We start from the raw sequence: 17333 nt of genomic DNA, 5'->3' as shown, positions 1-17333 counted from the left end.
GGTATTGGTGGTGCCCAGCACTTGGGAGGCAGAGGCAGACAATCTCTTGAGGCCATCCTGGTCTACAAAGGTAGTTCCTGGACAGGCTCCAAAATAATACAGAAAAACCCTGTCTTGAAAAAAAAAAGTTTCAATCTTACACGTAATCATGTAATTCACTTTTGTTTCTTAAAAAACTGTGTGTATACATGCTCACCATGGTATGAGGGTAGGGGTCAGAGGACAACTTGCAGGAGTCTCACCATGTGGGTCCCAGGATAGAGCTCAGGTTGTCATGCTTGGTGGTAGGCATCTTACCCCTAGCCATCTCACTGGCTCTATTAGACTGAATTACAGTTGATGTGTAAGGGAAGGGGGAAATGATTTTAGCTGTAAGATGCCAGTTTGGGTGTTTTTGTTTTGTTTGTTTTATAGTAACTGAGAAGAAAAGCTGAGAAACTGTGCTTGCACTTGGCACTATACAATGAGAGAACAAAGCCTCATGAGGGCTGGCTCCATTACAGAAATCAATTCTGTTGACAAATACAATTCTAGAAGAGTTCTAGAACTTAGCTGAATGGGTCATCATCCTAAGAGACGAAAACTGATTCCATAGCAGCATCGGCTCACCTAATAAGCTCTTCTTGCTCTAGAGATTTTCTCATGGGGAACATAACCAAGAGGGGAAGCAGAGACCTGGTAGCTGACAGTACCATACTGCTGGAAGACAGCTTAGTGGCTGCACTGCACTCTAGACTTTATGAGGCCATAATCAAGGAAGATTGTAACACAATCAAGACACTCCTAAGAGACTACCCTGTCAACCAGCCCTTGACCATCCCGGCCAAACCCACTAGCTACAGACGACTTCTGAGCCAGGTATTCCCTACTCTCTCAGTCTCTTTGAAAAAACAAAACAACAGGGCTGGAAGTGGTGGTACACCCTTCTAATCCCAGCACTTTGGAGGCTGAGGCAAGAGGACTATCTCAAGTTCAATGCTAGCCTGGGATACACAGTTAACTTCTAGGTTTGCTTCAGCTACTGCATGAGTTCTTGTCTCAAGAAAACAAACAATCAGACAACAACAAAACAACCAGAGGCTTTGGGAAGAACCACAATGCCCTGGGGACTCCCTAAACCCCTCATAAGTGTATGACATGCAGGGCCAAGCACTCAGGTCCAGTATACCCCAGTCTGAAACTCCTTCCACTCACCACATATAAATGGCTGGCTGGCAGGAAAGTAACATCATCCTCTCAAAACACACTCTCAGGGATTATGTTATATAGATGAATTAGTTTTCACTTCTGATATACACTTTCCTAGGTTTTTATAGTACAATGGTTGCTTTTTGTTTGGTTTCAGGAAGGGTCTTAGTCTACAGTCCAGGCTAGCCTAGAACTCACCAATTTACCCAAGCTGACCGAAAGCATATAACAATCCTTGGGTCTCTGCCTCACACGTGCTGGGTTTACAGGGATGAGCCCAGGCTCATTACTGCTTTTGTAATTAGCTTTCTTTTCCCAAAAAGAAAGCCACTCCTTCCACTGTCTCACTCTCTTCTCATCTTGCAGTCATGGTGTAAACCTTCCTTATGTATTTTAAGAACTAATATAAACAGCTCAGCTAATCACAGTAAGAACATGAGCCACATCATCTGAAAACCTTGGAAATGCCTGTTTCACAGCTGATAATACCTTTGGCAACACCTATAAAATACAGCACGTTCTTAATCAATTTGTGGATTAATTTAAGGACTAAATTATGTCAAAGCAATTTGCTACTGACTTTACACCAAAAGTTCCCCACCACCACCACCCTTTCTTTTCATTTTCAGTTTTTTGAGACAGGATTTCTCTGTTGAATAGCCCTAGCTGTTCTGGAACTAGTGCTGTAGACCAGGCTGGCCTTGAACTACCATCTACTTCTGCCTCCTGAGTGCTGGGATTAAAGGTATGCAATACTTCTGCTCAGCTGACACTAAGAGTTCTTTTTTTAGAAATTAATTTTCAAAGCTTTGTGTTATTTCTACTGCCTTGAGAATTCATATATGGGGGGGGGGCAGGATACATGTAGCCAAAGATGGTCTTGCATTCCTGACCTACCTCTACCTTCCAGGTGCTATAGGGTTATTTATACAGGTATGCACCAACATGTCCAGCTCTAAAACACCAATTCTATCATTTAAAATTCACCAGCTCTGTATCACTTAAAACAAACGACAGGGGGCTGGAGAGATGGCTCAGTGGTTGAGAGCACTGGCTGCTCTTTCAGAGGACCCAGGTTCAATTCCCAGCACCCACACAGCAGCTCACAACTGTGTGTAACTCCCCAGTTCCAGGTAATCATCCACCCTCATACAAATATGCATGTAGGCAAAACACCAATCCACATAAAATAAATACATGTTTAAAAAAATTAAAAAGGGAAAACAAACAAGCAAAACACCAGGCAACAGAAAAGGAAAATCTTTAGCCAGGAATGGTGCCTTTAATCTCAGCACTTTGGGAGGCAGAGGCAGTGGATTTCTCTGTGAGATCCAGGCTAGGTTGGCCTACGTAGGGAAACTGTGTAGGGAGCCTCAAAATCAGTCAGTCAGTCAGTCAGTCAGTCACAATGTATGAACGGAAGAAACCCCAAACCAATGTTTAGTATTTAGTGAGCTATGCTGAGTGGCAGGCACTGTGTAAGCGATGCTTGTAACTCATTGTGGTTTCCCAGCAACAGACTTACACTATACTCCCCATCCATCTGGCCGCTGAATACTGCAAGCCACAAAGTTTGCTTTGCTTGTTACAACATGGGGCTGACCCAGAAGTAAGGTAAGTTAACTCAACGTGCCATCAAGCCTAAGTGAGGAGATATGTGTGTGTGTGTGTGTGTGTGTGTGTGTGTGTGTGTGTGTGTGTGTGTGTGTGATTCAGGTACGTGTCTCATTTTGGATACAGACTGTTAGGATGAAACATACTTTACTGACAAAGTGAGAGGCTGAAAAACTGGGACTAATACAGTAATACTAACCAGCCAGATAAATGAACACATATGAAGCAGTGGCTCAGTTGTAGAAAACAGTTAAGTCTGGATTACAGCACTCAGGAAATTTGACAATATGAAAAATAAGAAAGGAAAAAACAGACGATGGGCTTTCTTGTGTATGACTCTCCAGTGGACCATTAGGTACATCCTACTCACACTCTTATCTCAGATTTTTGAACACTATGGCCCAGTGACTACATTTGGATAAATCAAAGAATTATACAATATAAAAATAATACAACTTCTGGGTACACTGCTTACCCTGCTCAGAAAATCCACTGGTCCATCTTATATGCACCCTCTCCAATCTCCACGGCTGGCCTGTCTAAGCCTGAGCCACCGACTTACCCTGTCTCTTCAGGGGCTCCTCAAAGGTACTTTCCTGCCCTAGAAAGCACACTGCCCCTGGATGAGGTTCTGCACCTTTCCACACTGCCCACAGGCAGCAAATGTTTAGTTCTTTAGCCTGCCTGCTTTCCATCCCAGACTATGCACACCCTCAGGAGGCCAAGATGCCCTGCTGTTTCTCCTAACCCCAGCCTTAGGTTCTTACACAAATAAGTCTAGGTGAATTCATGCCAGCTCCTCATGCCAGGGAAGCTGTCAAATTCTCATGATCAACCTTCCCTTTTCACTGCCACAACAAAGATATTTGGAGGCAATCCTGAGATGAGAGCGCACTCATTCCTCCTGGGTTGGAGCAGGGTGTGAAGAACTTGCTTCACTGGCTTCAGAGAAATGCAGGCACCCAGTCTCTCCTACATGAGTGGGTGCATGTGTCAGGGAGAAGACAATGTGGGAAACGGAATGAATGGGAGCCCTGGCCCTTAAACATTCACTTCTGGGATATTCATAGCTCATATCTAAGTCCACACATTTTTACTGAATACTCAGTGAACCAGTCTAGAGCCATGCATGATTCTGGGGACACAGAAAGAACCAAGGCACAGTTTTAAAGGGGCTACAGTCCCTTTAAGCAACCAAGCTTAAATAGGCTTCTCTAAGAACCTAGGCCCCACTAAGCAGGGACCCAAAAAACCTCCAGCAATAGACTGCCAACACTTGTCTAAAATAACTAATGAGCTTAGGGTGACAGCTGAGTCGGTAAAGCACCTGCCACCCAAACATAAAGACTTGAGCTCACTCCCCAGCACCTGTGTAAAGCATGAGCACATGGTTTCCAATCCCAGTGCTGGAGGTGGAATGAGGGAAAGAACACATAGATTGACAGAGCTCACTTGCTGGTCAGTCTAGCTGAATCAGTGAGTTCCAGATTCAGTCAAGAGGCCTACCTCAAAAAATAAGGGGGAGAACAATCAAGAAATCCACTTAATATTGACCTCTGGTCTCCACATGCACATAAGTTCACATGCACCTGAGTGTACACATACATACATACATACATACATACACACACACACACACCTGCACCACCCCCACACTGAGAGAGAGAAAGATTGAATGAGTTAACATGTGTTACTTGCAGTCAATGTTACCGACCTAAGCATTAACTCTTCATGGAGAGTCCCTCTGTGGGGTGTACCTGGCTTAACCTATGATAATTTCCTTTCAGGGATGATCAAGGCTTCACCACTCTTCACCAGATGCTGCTAAACTGGCCAATCACTTCTGCCTCATGGGCCAAACCAAACACTGAGATCCAAAAGATCCTGGCAGACATTCAGAACAATGCTGTCATGTGCCTGCGCATTTTGTGTGAACATGGAGCTCAAGTTAATGCCCCGGTAGGCGACAGAAAAAAACATTCACCCCTCCACCTGGCCATAACTTATGGGACCTATCCAATTCTCTCTCTTTTGGCCCAAAATGGTGCCCAGGTCAATGCTATTAACAAGGCCAGCATGACACCCCTCCACATGGCTGCAGAAAAACTGGACAAAAATATGGTGGAGACACTTATTGCCTGTGGGGCCAACGTGAACTGCACCGTCTCATCTACTGGAAGCACAGCTCTAAAACTAGCAGTGTGCACAGCGTCAAGCAAAGCTGGCCAACTGCTGGCAGCAGGGGTGGACTGCATCCGTCTGCTGCTAAATCATGGAGCCCAAGTCAATGCCCAAGATCATGAGGGCCATACAGCTCTGCACAAGGCATGTTTTGGAGGCAGAGAGGTAATAATCAATCTCTTGCTGGAATTCGAAGCAAATGCTAACATTTTAACAAGAAATGGGGAATCTCCAATTTATATGTACCTTCAGCGCGGTTCTAATATCAGAAATGAAATGCTTCTGGCTAGGCTACTTTATCATACCTACCCTTTAAAGCTGACCAATAAGCAAGGGATTCTACCTGCAGGAATCATGCAACCAGAATTCCAGTTTTTAAGGGAAACTTTAATAAATTTAACAAAAAACCCTTTATCCTTAGAGGATATCTGTAAGAGAAACATCAGAAATGTTTTTGGTGAGAGGTACAAATTCTACCTGAAGCAACATCTCCCTGGGAAGCTATGGAACTCCATATACATCTTTTATGATTTCGACTACCTCTTGAAATAAGAACTCCACATCCTCAGTGCCAGAGAACCACAACAACTCAAACTGTGTTTTCTGGCTAGGCATGTACTAGAAAACATTTGAACTTCACTTTACATTGCAAAAAATTAAAGTGGCTTGCACATATTAACTCTTATCATTTTCTAAGGTTTCATTTAGATGCCTTTTCCATACTTAATTGTGGCTTAAAAAGTGGGTTAACTGCTTTAAGATTTGTCATCCAAAAAAAGAAAGTATATTTTACCTTTCCTTAACAGTCTTTCATTTGTTTGTTTACCAGCACTGCCTGGCTCCTTGATAGTCTTTTATGAATTAAAACTAATATAGTCCCCATGGAGTTTTCTCCTTGTTTTGTGGGGTGGTTTATTTTTGTGAGACAAGCTCTCACTATGTAGTCCAGGCTAACCTCAAGCTAAGTGATTCTCCTGTCTGTTAGAATTGTATTTTTATTGTGGTTTGGTTTGAGGGATTTGGGATTTTGATTTTAGTTTGGGTCCTTGAAGCATGACTTACTACAGAGTCCTGAAGAGCTCTAGACTTGCCTCAGCCTCCTGTGCTGGGATAAAAGGTGTGTATGCTGCGTGGATTTTTTTGTTGTTGTTATTTTTGGTTTTTTCAAGACAGCATTTCTCTTTGTATTGCTCTGGTTGCCCAGGAACCCATTCTTCGACCAGGCTGGTCTGGAACTCACAGAGATCCACCTGCCTCTGCCTCCTAAGTGTGGGATTAAAGGTAAAGGTGTGGGCCACCGACACCAACACTACCACCAGCAGCAGCAGCAGCCTTTAAAAAAAAGCCCAAAAAACAAAACAAATCATCTCCTGGAAAAAGATTTTAGTTTCTAAGGCTGCAATAACATATGACCACTTCTACCAACACAGAGTATATTTACCACCACCAATTGTATTAGTTATCAATATATGTATGCCTTACTGTATTCATACTTTAAGCCAATGTTCAAGTGACTCCAAATTACTGTTTTCAAATTCAATTTAGGGTTTCTTTTTAAGTATGGGGGGTTATTGTCTGGGAAGGGGTGTACACACATGTGTGTTTATGTATACAGAAGCCAAAAGTTGACACTAGGCATCTTTCTCAACTAATCTACCTGACTGGACAGCTAATGAAGCCCAGGAATCCTCTTGTCTCTGCTTCGCCAGCACTGAGATTATTTGTACACATATGCTGCTGCATCTGGCTGAATTTTCAGGCAGATTCAGGAGATACAAAGTCAAGCCCTCATGCTTACACAACAAGCACTATTCTGACTCCAAGAGTTCTGGGCCTCTAGAATAATAATTTACATGACAGCAATGACAAACTACTAAACAGAAGAATGAGGGTATGTCACTTCAGTGTATTCCATGAACCCACTCAAGTTATCCCTGTAAGACACCACTGCTGTGTTCACAAATACAGTAGTCTGGCTTACCTTCAGATCTCTGTGGACAATGCCATTTTTATGTATATAACAGACACCCTCCACCAATTCTTGAAAAATTTTTGTTGCAACACTGGCCATAAGGTAGGGACCTGGAATTTTAAAAACAAATGGTTTCATACCCCTATTTCTTTGAACTCATTAAATGGCATTAACATCTAAATGTGACACATTCTCAACAAATTAATCTTGAACACTTCAATAGTCAAACACTCCAGAGTGGTCTAAAACAGAATTAAAGAGGAAGAAGGATTCTTTGCTAGCAAAGAAAAAACATCACAGACTGAAAGCTATCATTGACTCTGTGTTTCCAAAAAGGTACTAAGTTCAGCCAGAAACTATATTAATGATGTTCTAAACAATTACCTGGTGGCATTAAGTGACTAAATTACAGCTTCAAAATTCTCTGACCCTTAATATACTGGAGTCTAAGGCTAATCTATTGTCCTAGCCCACAGTTAATTAAGACATCATTGCAAATATTGGACTAAGAAAAAACATAAATTACCCAGGCATGGCAGCTCCTGTTTATAATCTAAAACTTGGGAGAATGTAGCAAGAGGACCACCTCTAGTTCTAGGTCAGCCTGAGCTATTCATTGAGACTCAGTCCTTTAAAAAGGGGTTGGGGAAGATAAATTTTGTTCAAGATATAAGCTGTTATCCATTATTTGTCAGATTTGCTAAAAGTGACTGAATAATGAAGAATACATGAGGGATGAACAGTTCACTTGGACATGGAGTTGTTTTCAGTGGTTTTATGACACATCCAGCCTGAGGCTCATTGACTTCATGCATCCCAAGATAGTTATGAATGCAGCCCAACACATCTGTAGAAACCAATGACATACTACAATGTCCAAAGCTTGGATGCCCTGTACTAAAACAACAACTTTTAAAAAAATTAAGGACTTTGACAAGTTTAGTAATATGATAATAGGAGGAATGATTGTGGGTTTTAATTTTCACAATTTTTATTTGTGTGTGTGTGTGTTGTATACATGTGCCACAAGACTGTGTGAAGGTCAGAGGGCAACTTGTAGAGTCAGTTTTCTCCTACAGGGTGGGTCCAGGGGACCCAACTCAGATTTTGTCAGGCTTAGGGGACAAACACCTTTACCAATGAGCCATCTCATCAACACTTTTTGTTGTTGAAGACAAGAGTCTCATATTGTAGCCTGGAACTCAAGATAGCCTTATATTTCAACCCTTTGAGTCCTGGGATTGAAGGTATAAGCCATCAACCATAATGGCTACAGTAAGAGCCCAATAGCAAGGCAGGCAAGGTTGGTTTATGTCCACAATCCCAACTGTCATTCCTGTAATTACTCTGGCTAGACACTTTTTCAGTCTTTTCTGCCTCTATGGATACTCGGTTTCAGAAGGACTTGTCAGGTACTTCTCCGTGACAAGCAGAGCTTTGGAGCTCATTGGCCAGCCAACCCAGCCAAATCAGTGAGCTCTAGGCACAATGAAGAGACAAGGTCTCAAAAATAAGGTGGGGAATGACTGAGGAAGACACCTAAAATCAACCTCTGGTCTCCACACACATGCAAATGTGCACACACCCACACAAACATGTACATTTAACACATATACACATTAAAAAGTTTCTACCCAAAATATCACTGATCTAAATTCTATATTACTATTTAAATACTGTCTTTGTTTCTTTTCCTCTTGTCATTATAAAATGCCCTGACAAAGCTGGACAGTGGTGGTGCATGCCTTTAAACCCAGCATTTGGCAGGTAGAGGCAGGTATGGATCTTTGTGAGTTCCAGGTCAGTCTGGTCTACAAAGCTACACAGAGAAAACCTGCCTCCAAAAAACAAACAACAAACAAGCAAACAAACAAAACAAAACAAAAAATGTCCTGATAAAAGCAATTCAAGGGAGAAAAGGCTTATTTCGGCCCACAGTCCATCACAGGAATGCCAACATGGCAGGAGCTTGAAGCCACTGGTCGCCTACCGCCAGTCAGAAGTCAGAAAGAATACTATTGGGCAGCTTGCTTTCTGTTATACAGTCCAAGGTTACAATCCAGGGAAAGGTACCATCTACAGTGGGAAGGACTTCACAAGCTGCCTGCCTCATCAAGATAATCCTCTACAGGTATATCCAGAGGCTAACCTATATAATCTACCACAGGTGTGTCGAGCAAATCACAGGTGTGATTCTAAATCCTGTCAAGTTGACAATTAAATCAACCATTACTAATACCAACATTTTACCACAGATAACTATCAAATTCATAGTTGTTTCTGACACATACTGAAAGAGATTTACAGATGGTACTTACAGGCAGCTTCATCCATATGCTCCCAGCTCCGTTTGTTCCTCTCAGCTATCCAGTCCCACAGGGAGAGCTCACACAGCTGCATCTGGATGTGCAACATCAGGTGGAACGGAACCTAGAAGACACACAGCATGCTCCCATCTGCCATGCCTCACAATCTTCACTTTCAGCAAATACTCCCGGGGCCATGTTAGGTCAAACACCATGAGCAACTGCTGCCTAGAGTCTCCTAAAGGGAACTGATTAACAGGGATCACCGTATAGTCTGAGGCTGGAGATGTGGCTCAGTTGGTGAAGTGCTTTGTGTAGCATGCAGGAAAGCCTGAGAAACCTAGTCTGGTTACTGGTTGTTTTCACTTGACCTTACTATTATTTTTTTTTAGATGCCTATTTGTATTCTACTGAGACAGAGAGATAATGTGTGCATTTGGGTGGGTGTGGAGTTGGGGGAGGGGAAACAGTAATCAGAATATAGTGAATAAAAAAATTTATTTTCAATTACAAACAAACAGTGAGGTCTCTGCTACTGCTCCTGCACCCTGCCTGCTTGCCTACCTGATGACATGCTCCCTGCCATGAAGGTCATACACTTCAACCCTCTAAAACTGTGAGCCACAAATAAGGTTTTTCTTCTACAAGTTGCCTTGGTGATGGTGTCTTACCACAGCCATCAAAAAGTAAGTAAGGCAGTTGGCTTCTTTATATTGTGTCTTGTGGGATATTTGTACACTGTGTGAAAATGTATTGTTGTGATTGGCATAATAAAAAGCTGAAGAGCCAATAGCTAGGCAGAGGTTCTGGCGGGACTTCCGAGAATTTTGAAGAAGAAGGTAGAGTCACCATCCAGAAGCAGGGGATACTGTATGGAACCACGTGACAGAACACAGATTAAAATAAATGAGTTAAATATTTAAGTTCTAAGAGGTAGAACTTAAACTCAGACCAGATTTATATGGTAAGCACTTTACAAGCCTAAGCAAAGGCCAAGCTTATCTGTGAGCTAGCAGCCCAAAGGAAAATCCAACTAGAGTACTAGCTAAAGAGAGAACATTTAAGCTTACAGCAACTGAATTCAATATTAAGAAAAATGTTCCGTTAAAGTGTGCACACGCACACACACACATACATTCTTTCATAAGAATTATTTTTACACATACAGATTTTCAATTCTGCCCTGACAGATTGTAATGTCATGCAGACTTCATGGATGTTCACATTTTGTGTGTGCATATAATGGGGATCTGTGCGTGTTCATGCATATTTGCAAGATGCATGTTATGTGGAAGCCAGAACTCAATCCCAGGTGCTATTCCTCAGTGGCTGTCTGCCATGTTGTTAGAGAAGGGGTCTCTCACTGGGATGTAGAATTTATCAGTTAGGATAGACTAGCTGGCCAGTCAGCCCAGGGATCAGGGATCCACCTCTTTTCACCTCACCAGTGCTGGGATTACAAGGGTGCTCCACTACACCCAACTTATCACATAAGCTCTGGGGATCAAACTCAGACCAGACTTATATGGCAAGCACTTTATAACTGAGCTATTTCTCCAGCCCCAATGTTCTAGGTTTTTAAACACAATACCGATGCGGGTCTGATGAGCATATTAGCAAACTTACCACAATAAAAGTTTGCTGACAACTGATATGGTAATCTTACGGGAATCACCAAAAGTTATACTCCAAAAACAGAAAACTGTTCTGCACGAATATATGTCTGTATTAACATATACTAGAAATAGATGGTGACTATCTAGGGGTGCACTGATCCAATGGAAAGATCAGTAAAAGATTACTAGGAGATAAGTGAATGAGGAAGGCTGACTACTAAGGCCTTACAGTCAGGCTGGGATGGGTTAGTAGAGTGCTTGCCACCATGCACCAAGCCCTGGGTTTGATTCTCAGAACTGTGTGTGGTAATGCACACTTGGAATTCCATCATTTTAGAGGTAGAGGCAGGAGGATCAGAAGTTCAAGGTCATAGTTGACTACACAGCTCGCAGCAGGTCAGACGGGGCTATGTGAAACCCTGTATGCAGTGGGGGAAGAGGGAAGGACCCAAACCTCAAAAATACCATACAGCTAAAGGGACCACACTGAGTCCATGAGACTAAACAGAAGAAATCTACCTGGAAAGATGGAGAAGCACCAGACATTGGCTGAGGAAGGAGGACGCCACACAGAGGCAAACTCCTTACACAGCTGTGGGTGAACACCTCAGCAGGCTCTGGGAAAGCACACTACCTCTGTCTGCTCCAGCAGGTTCAAATTGTCTTCAGAAGACTCATCCGTGGATGTAAAATTCCCTTCCAAGTCTGAGTTGTGCCCCAGCAGCAGCTGATGCTTGTCAACTGGTCTGATAGACAAATCGGTCACACCATTTTCTTGGAGCTCAATGGGTGACTCAAACTCACTGTTGTTCCTGATCACTAAATCGGTTGTGTAGTTCACCAGGTTGTTATTTTCATTTTCAATGTCAGGTTCGCCAAGAGCTTTTTCTTTTTCTGAGCTGAGGTCAGCAAAGATAATGGAGGAGCTGCTCTCATTATCTTTAACAGCACCTTGATCTCTAGAAGTAAAAAAACAGTTAACACAAAAGGGAGCATAAATGACAGTATCTAAATTGTTCTTTCAAACCAGGATGAACCTTATAAATGTCTAAATAAATGGCACCAGGCAGGTTATTTTCAGCATATGCCTGTAATCCCACTTCCCAGCATAAAATCACTGGGAGGTGAAGGCAGGAGGATCAGTAGTTCAAGGCCATCTTCAGCTACATAGCAAGTTCTAGGCAAGCCTAGGCTATATAAGACTCTGCCTTAAAAAAAAAAAAAAAAGAGTATCAAATCTGTCTAGCATTAACTTTGATTTAAAACACTGACAAAGGGCCAGAATAGGGATGCACATCTATAATCCCAAGACCCAGGAAGTTGAGACAGGAGCTAGCCTGGGCTATAAAGTAAATTAAAGATCAGTGTGAGCTGCTTAGCAGGACTCTGTACCAAATAAGTCAATTAAAGGAAATACAGCTATGACAGGAGAAAGTAACTTAGTATTTTGTAGAGAAAATAGGCAAAACAACAACAGAATAAAAGACAATAAGCAACAGAAAGTCTACAACACTCCTCCCAAGTTCCTAGTACCAATGACAAAAGCAAGTCACTACAGGTGACAGAAAATAATGGTTTATGTGCACAAGTAACACCAATCCACATACCTGTCCCCTTCATCCTCTGACAGCACTTCAAGAGAGGGCAGTTGAATGGAAACTATGTCTGCCAAACAGAAATAAATACAAACATCTGTAAGCAGCCATGATTTTCAATGTATAATCAAATTCAGAGCTAAAATATACAGACAACACCAAATGAAGCTGCAAGTAAAAAGGAACAAAACAAGTTTAAGAGATGTCGTCACTCTAGTAACTACAGAGACATAATTCCAGGCACCAGTGATCACCAAAGGTTCTAGAGATCTGATAGGAAATATTAGGTTTGAAGGCGCTCCTGAACTCAGCCTCAGTTCTGATGTAGTGAAAAGCAACCCCAGGCAAATGTGAGTGAGCTGGGGATGGAGTGACAGCTCAGCACTTAAGAGCACTTAGGTTCAGTTCCCAGCACCCACATCAGGCAGAGATCCCCAGTGCTAGGCTAGGGATACACACAGCATTGTCTTTTTGTGTGATTGTCAGGGATCCAAACTCAGGTCCCTCCTGCTAACAAGGCAGGCATTTTACTAACAACCATTTCCCAGCCACTCCTGACAAAAAATGAAAAACCTGCTAGGGATAGCTCAGTAGGAGAATACTTGCCTAGCATTTTCAATTATTAGCACTGAAAAAAAAAAAAATTAAAGCTGTGTGTACAAGCACATGCTTGTAATCTCAGTCCTCAGGAGGCCAATTTGAGCTAATTAATTTTGAGACTAATTTGCACTTGTTAATAGTGCAGACCTTATCTCAAAAAAATTTTTTAAAATATTAAGTAATAAAAACAAGACCAGTCTCTGATTGTGTGAGCAAGGGGAGGGTGGATTTGGCTAAAGAGCAGAAATTCACCACAGATTGAGTACATATATGAGGTAGGTGGAGACCAAAGCACTTCAGATTTAGGACTTCCTTCCTTCCTTCTACTGCCTGCCTGCCTGCCTGCCTGCCTTCCTGCCTTCCTGCCTCCCCCTTTTCTAGAATTCTACAGAATACCAGAGGGCTGCCTAATCCTAAAATCCAAAAGGTTCAAATATTCAAACAATGGCGTGCTTTTATAAGGTTCCAAAATTTTAGATTTGGGAACTTTTCAGATTCTCAATTTTTAGACTAGGAATGATTGACTTGTATCAACGAAAACTACTTCCCTTAGGCGTGATGGTTCATGCCAGTAACCCTAGCACTCTAGAGGGATAGGCAGCAAGTTTGAGGCCAGCATGTAGAGCATACCAGGCCAGCCAAGACTACATAGTAAAACCCCATCTCAAAGATCCAAACCAAGGGCTGCAGAAATGGCTCAGCAGTTAAATGGCTCTTACAGAGGATGGCCCAAGTTCCATTAGCAACATCCATGTCAGGTGGCTGACAATTTACTAATTCCAGGCTCAGGGGATCCAATACCCTCTCTTGGACTCTAAGAAACCAACAAGCATGTGTGTACATTCCCACACACAGAAACCTACTTATTCACATAATTAAAAATAGATAAGTCAGGCAGTAGGTATACTGACTGCCTTTAACCACAACACTTGGGAGGCAGAGGCAAGAAGATCTCCATGAGTTCAGGTATGGTGGCACAACCTTTTTAATCCCAGCACCCAGGAAGCAGAGGCAGGCAGACCACTGTGAATTAAAGACCAGTCTGTTCTACATAGGAAGTTCCAGAACAGCTAGAGCTACATAGAGAAACCGTACGTCAAAAACAAGACCCTCCCCAAATAATAAATAAACAAACAAATAAATGAAATAAAAGGCAACTTACCTTGTGGCTGAATGACATAAATATGTTCCATCCATGCAGTGTGATAGCCGACAATGTTGGGATGTTGGAGACCTGCCAGAACCTTTACTTCTCTGAGCACCTAAGCAAAATAATTAAAATCACTTTTTACTGGCAATTTGTTACGCCTTCTAAAAAAGGAATCTAAACTACATAGAAATAATAGGAACAATCCAGTGAAAGACAAACAGCAATTGTTTTTTGTTGTTACTTTTTGAGACAGGATATCTATGTGGTATTGGCTGCCCAGACCTCTCTATGTAAACCAGGCTGGCTTCGAACTCTGCTTCTTAAGTGCTGGGATCAGTCATGCATCATCACGCCCAGCCAAATAGCAATTGTCAGAGCAACTCCACACCTACTTTATGTCTTGATAGTTCACTTGATTCCCCCAGTGTTGCTCCTATTTTTTTCTTACCTTTATCATCTTTCCTTTTTTAAATGCTGCTGAGAATTTAAGAGCCTTGAGATGCTAGACAACCTCTCTACCACCAAGCTGCACCCCAGCCTCTGTGGAGTGGTTTTGTTTGCTTCTATGTTTGCTTTGATAGTGTCTCACAATGCAGCACAGTCTGGCTGTGAACTCCTGCTCCTCTTGTTCAGTATTCCCAACACTGGGATCACAGCTGTGACATGATGTATTTCTCACTGTTATTTAAACATGCAGAGACACAGTGACTGGGAAGAGAAGGAATTTATTCAGGACCACACAGCATGTCAATAAGAGGTGGACCTGTGGCCCATCCTTTTATGTAACAAGCTAGATAGTGTGGTAATCAAGTACTTAAACTAATGAGACAAGTCAGAAAGCAAAGGCACCTTGCTGCTAAGCCTGATGAACTGAATCTGGTCCCTGGTATCCACATGGTAGAAGGAAGAGAACCAACTCCCACAAGTTGTTCTCTGACCTCCACACAAGCACTGTGAGCACACATTCATGGACAGATATGTATACAGCCTGTCACATGACTTTAGTCTTAGCATTAGGGAGACAGAGGCAAGAAGAGTTTGAGGCCAGTCATAGTGAGACATAATCTCAAAAATAAAATAGAAAAAAATACAACTTTAAAGAAAAATTACATCAAATAAAATTTAGTTTTTATGTTTACTGATAAAACCTACTATTTAGCACTGCCTTCTCTCTGTACTATAGTGGAATCTTGAATCTTTCAATATGGAGGCAAGGACTCATACTCTGCACTATATCCCCAGCCTTCCTTTTGCTTTTTGAGAAAGGGTCTTAATAAGTTGTCTAGCTGGGAACTCACTCTGAAGTCCCAGCAGGCCTTGAATTTTCAATTCTCTAGCTTCACCCTGAGAGAAATGAGATTAAATAACTGAATTGCCAGGCATTCCCCCCCCCCAACCTTCTTCTTTCCATTTTTAATTTATTTCACTTTACATTCCAACCACAGTTCTTCCTCCTACTCCATTTTTTTTTTTTTTTGTTTTGTTTTTTGTTTTTTTGAGACAGGATTTTTCTGTGTAGCTTTGTAGACCAGGCTAGCCTCAAACTCACAGAGATCCGCCTGCCTCTGCCTTCAGGGTGCTGGGATCAAAGGCGTGCACTATTACCCCCCAGATCCATTTTTCTTTTTTAAACAAGGAGATTTTATTATGTAGCCTGTAACTTGCTCTGTAACAGACGAAGACCTTCAACTGATCCTCCTGGATCCACTTAGCACCACCATGCCTGGCCAGGCTTAAATCATTTTCTGAAAGCCTACCTTCAGGGTTAGGGAGATAGCTTGGTCAGTGAAGTGCTCAATTTGCCAAGCATGAAGATTTGAGTTTGACAGAGTTCACGAAGAAAGGAGGAGGGGGGGGAGGAAGGATGGAGGAGGAGAAGAAGTATGTCACATGCTTGTAGTTCCAATCTGAAGGAAAATAAGATGAGGATCTCTGGGGCTCATTAGCCAAATGTTGCCTAAGGAAAATCACTCACAAGTATGCACGATGTCTGCACCCTCACACAAGCATGCACACACACACACACACACACACACAAAATCATACCTTCATATAGTCTATTTCACTTTTACTTTTAATCAGGATTTTCTTAATTGCATAGTGCTGACCATCTAATTTGTTCCGGACCTAAAAAGCCAAAACAAAAGAAAAAGTATTAAATTCCATCAAATGCAACAGAATAAAGGAATTTACATCATGTGAGCTTTGATAACCCAAAACAGCCAGAGATCAAATTAAACATAAGGTATTCTTCCCATAAGGGGGAAAGTCAGCACTAGTCTTCTGAAGCAGGACCTTTGCAAACTAAACTATATCCAATCTCAGGCTCCCAGTGTCAAGGAATGCTAGCAAAGTTGTACATGCAAAACAAATGCACAAACACCATGTTTTCTGTAACAGAACTTTTTTATTCTTTTTGAGACCAGGTCTCAGGTAGCCAGGTTGGCCTCAAGCTCATTATGTAGCCAAGGTTGACTCTGAACTTCTGATTCTCCCGTCTCCACCCCCTACAGGTATATAACATAACAGTCTGTGTGATGCTTGGGATCAGGTCCAGGGATTTATCTGGGCATGCCAGTCAAGAATGCTAGCAACAGAGGTGTGTCTGAAGCAGCACAACTTCTTACAGAATATTGTTTTCAAGTTTCAGCCTCTAATCTCTCATCATTCTGATGGAAGTCTTTAAACTACAGATTGAAAATACTAGGTTAAAATATTTTCAAATTATATTTTTATTGTTTGTTCTTTGATGCTGTTATGTACTGGGTAGTTTTGTGTGTGGACTTGACACAAGCTGTGGGGTCATCAGAGGAAGGAGCCTCAGCTGAGGAAATGTCTCCTTGAGATCCAGCTGTGAGGCATTTTCTCATTTAGTGATCAATGGAGGAGGGCCCAGCGCATGGTGGGTGGAGCCATCCCTGGGCTGCTGGTCCTGGGTTCTATAAGAAAGCAGGCTGAGCAAGCCATGGGAAGCAGCACCCCTCCACGGCCTCTGCATCAGCTCCTGCCTCCGAGATCTTGCCCTGTTTGAGTTCCTGTCCTGACTTCCTTCAGTGATGAACAGCACTGAAGTGTGAGCCTAATCAACCCTTTTTTCCCCAACTTGCTTTC

General features: G+C 42.2%; 2 protein-coding genes across 3 annotated transcripts in view; one reads left to right on the top strand and one right to left on the bottom strand.

Moving 5' to 3' along the window:
- Eif2ak1 (eukaryotic translation initiation factor 2 alpha kinase 1) overlaps nt 1-17333 on the bottom strand; it is a 35699-nt gene that overhangs the window by 6643 nt on the left and 11723 nt on the right. The window contains exons 6-11 of the mRNA XM_051205504.1: nt 16269-16349; nt 14235-14334; nt 12485-12542; nt 11512-11836; nt 9274-9385; nt 6965-7065 (exon numbers count right to left, since the gene is read on the bottom strand). Coding sequence (XP_051061461.1) covers nt 6965-7065; nt 9274-9385; nt 11512-11836; nt 12485-12542; nt 14235-14334; nt 16269-16349 — 777 coding nt within the window. The remainder of the gene's footprint in view (nt 1-6964; nt 7066-9273; nt 9386-11511; nt 11837-12484; nt 12543-14234; nt 14335-16268; nt 16350-17333) is intronic.
- Ankrd61 (ankyrin repeat domain 61) lies at nt 589-5662 on the top strand. 2 transcript variants are annotated; one of them, XM_051205506.1, is made up of 3 exons: nt 589-858; nt 2708-2802; nt 4590-5662. In XM_051205506.1, exons 1-3 carry the CDS (start codon nt 643-645, stop codon nt 5533-5535), a joined length of 1257 nt encoding a protein of 418 aa, XP_051061463.1. In that variant the 5' UTR covers nt 589-642; the 3' UTR covers nt 5536-5662. The 2 variants fall into 2 exon arrangements, with proteins under 2 accessions (XP_051061463.1, XP_051061462.1); XM_051205505.1 differs by having other exon boundaries at nt 2702-2802.

Source organism: Phodopus roborovskii, unplaced genomic scaffold (genome assembly GCF_943737965.1).
Source record: "Phodopus roborovskii unplaced genomic scaffold, PHOROB, whole genome shotgun sequence".
In the NCBI taxonomy this organism is placed as follows: Eukaryota; Metazoa; Chordata; class Mammalia; order Rodentia; family Cricetidae; genus Phodopus; species Phodopus roborovskii.
The sequence above is the reverse complement of the archived record's forward strand: the minus strand, read 5'-3'. Positions and strand labels throughout refer to the sequence as shown.

Bases quoted from the DNA above. Each gene is read 5' to 3' on its own strand.
- Ankrd61 (XM_051205505.1), top strand. From the start codon at position 643: ATGGGGAACATAACCAAGAGGGGAAGCAGAGACCTGGTAGCTGACAGT. The intron at 859-2,701 runs GTATTCCCTACT...GTGGTTTCCCAG, and splicing joins ACAGACGACTTCTGAGCCAG to CAACAGACTTACACTATACT. The intron at 2,803-4,589 runs GTAAGTTAACTC...ATTTCCTTTCAG, and splicing joins GGGGCTGACCCAGAAGTAAG to GGATGATCAAGGCTTCACCA.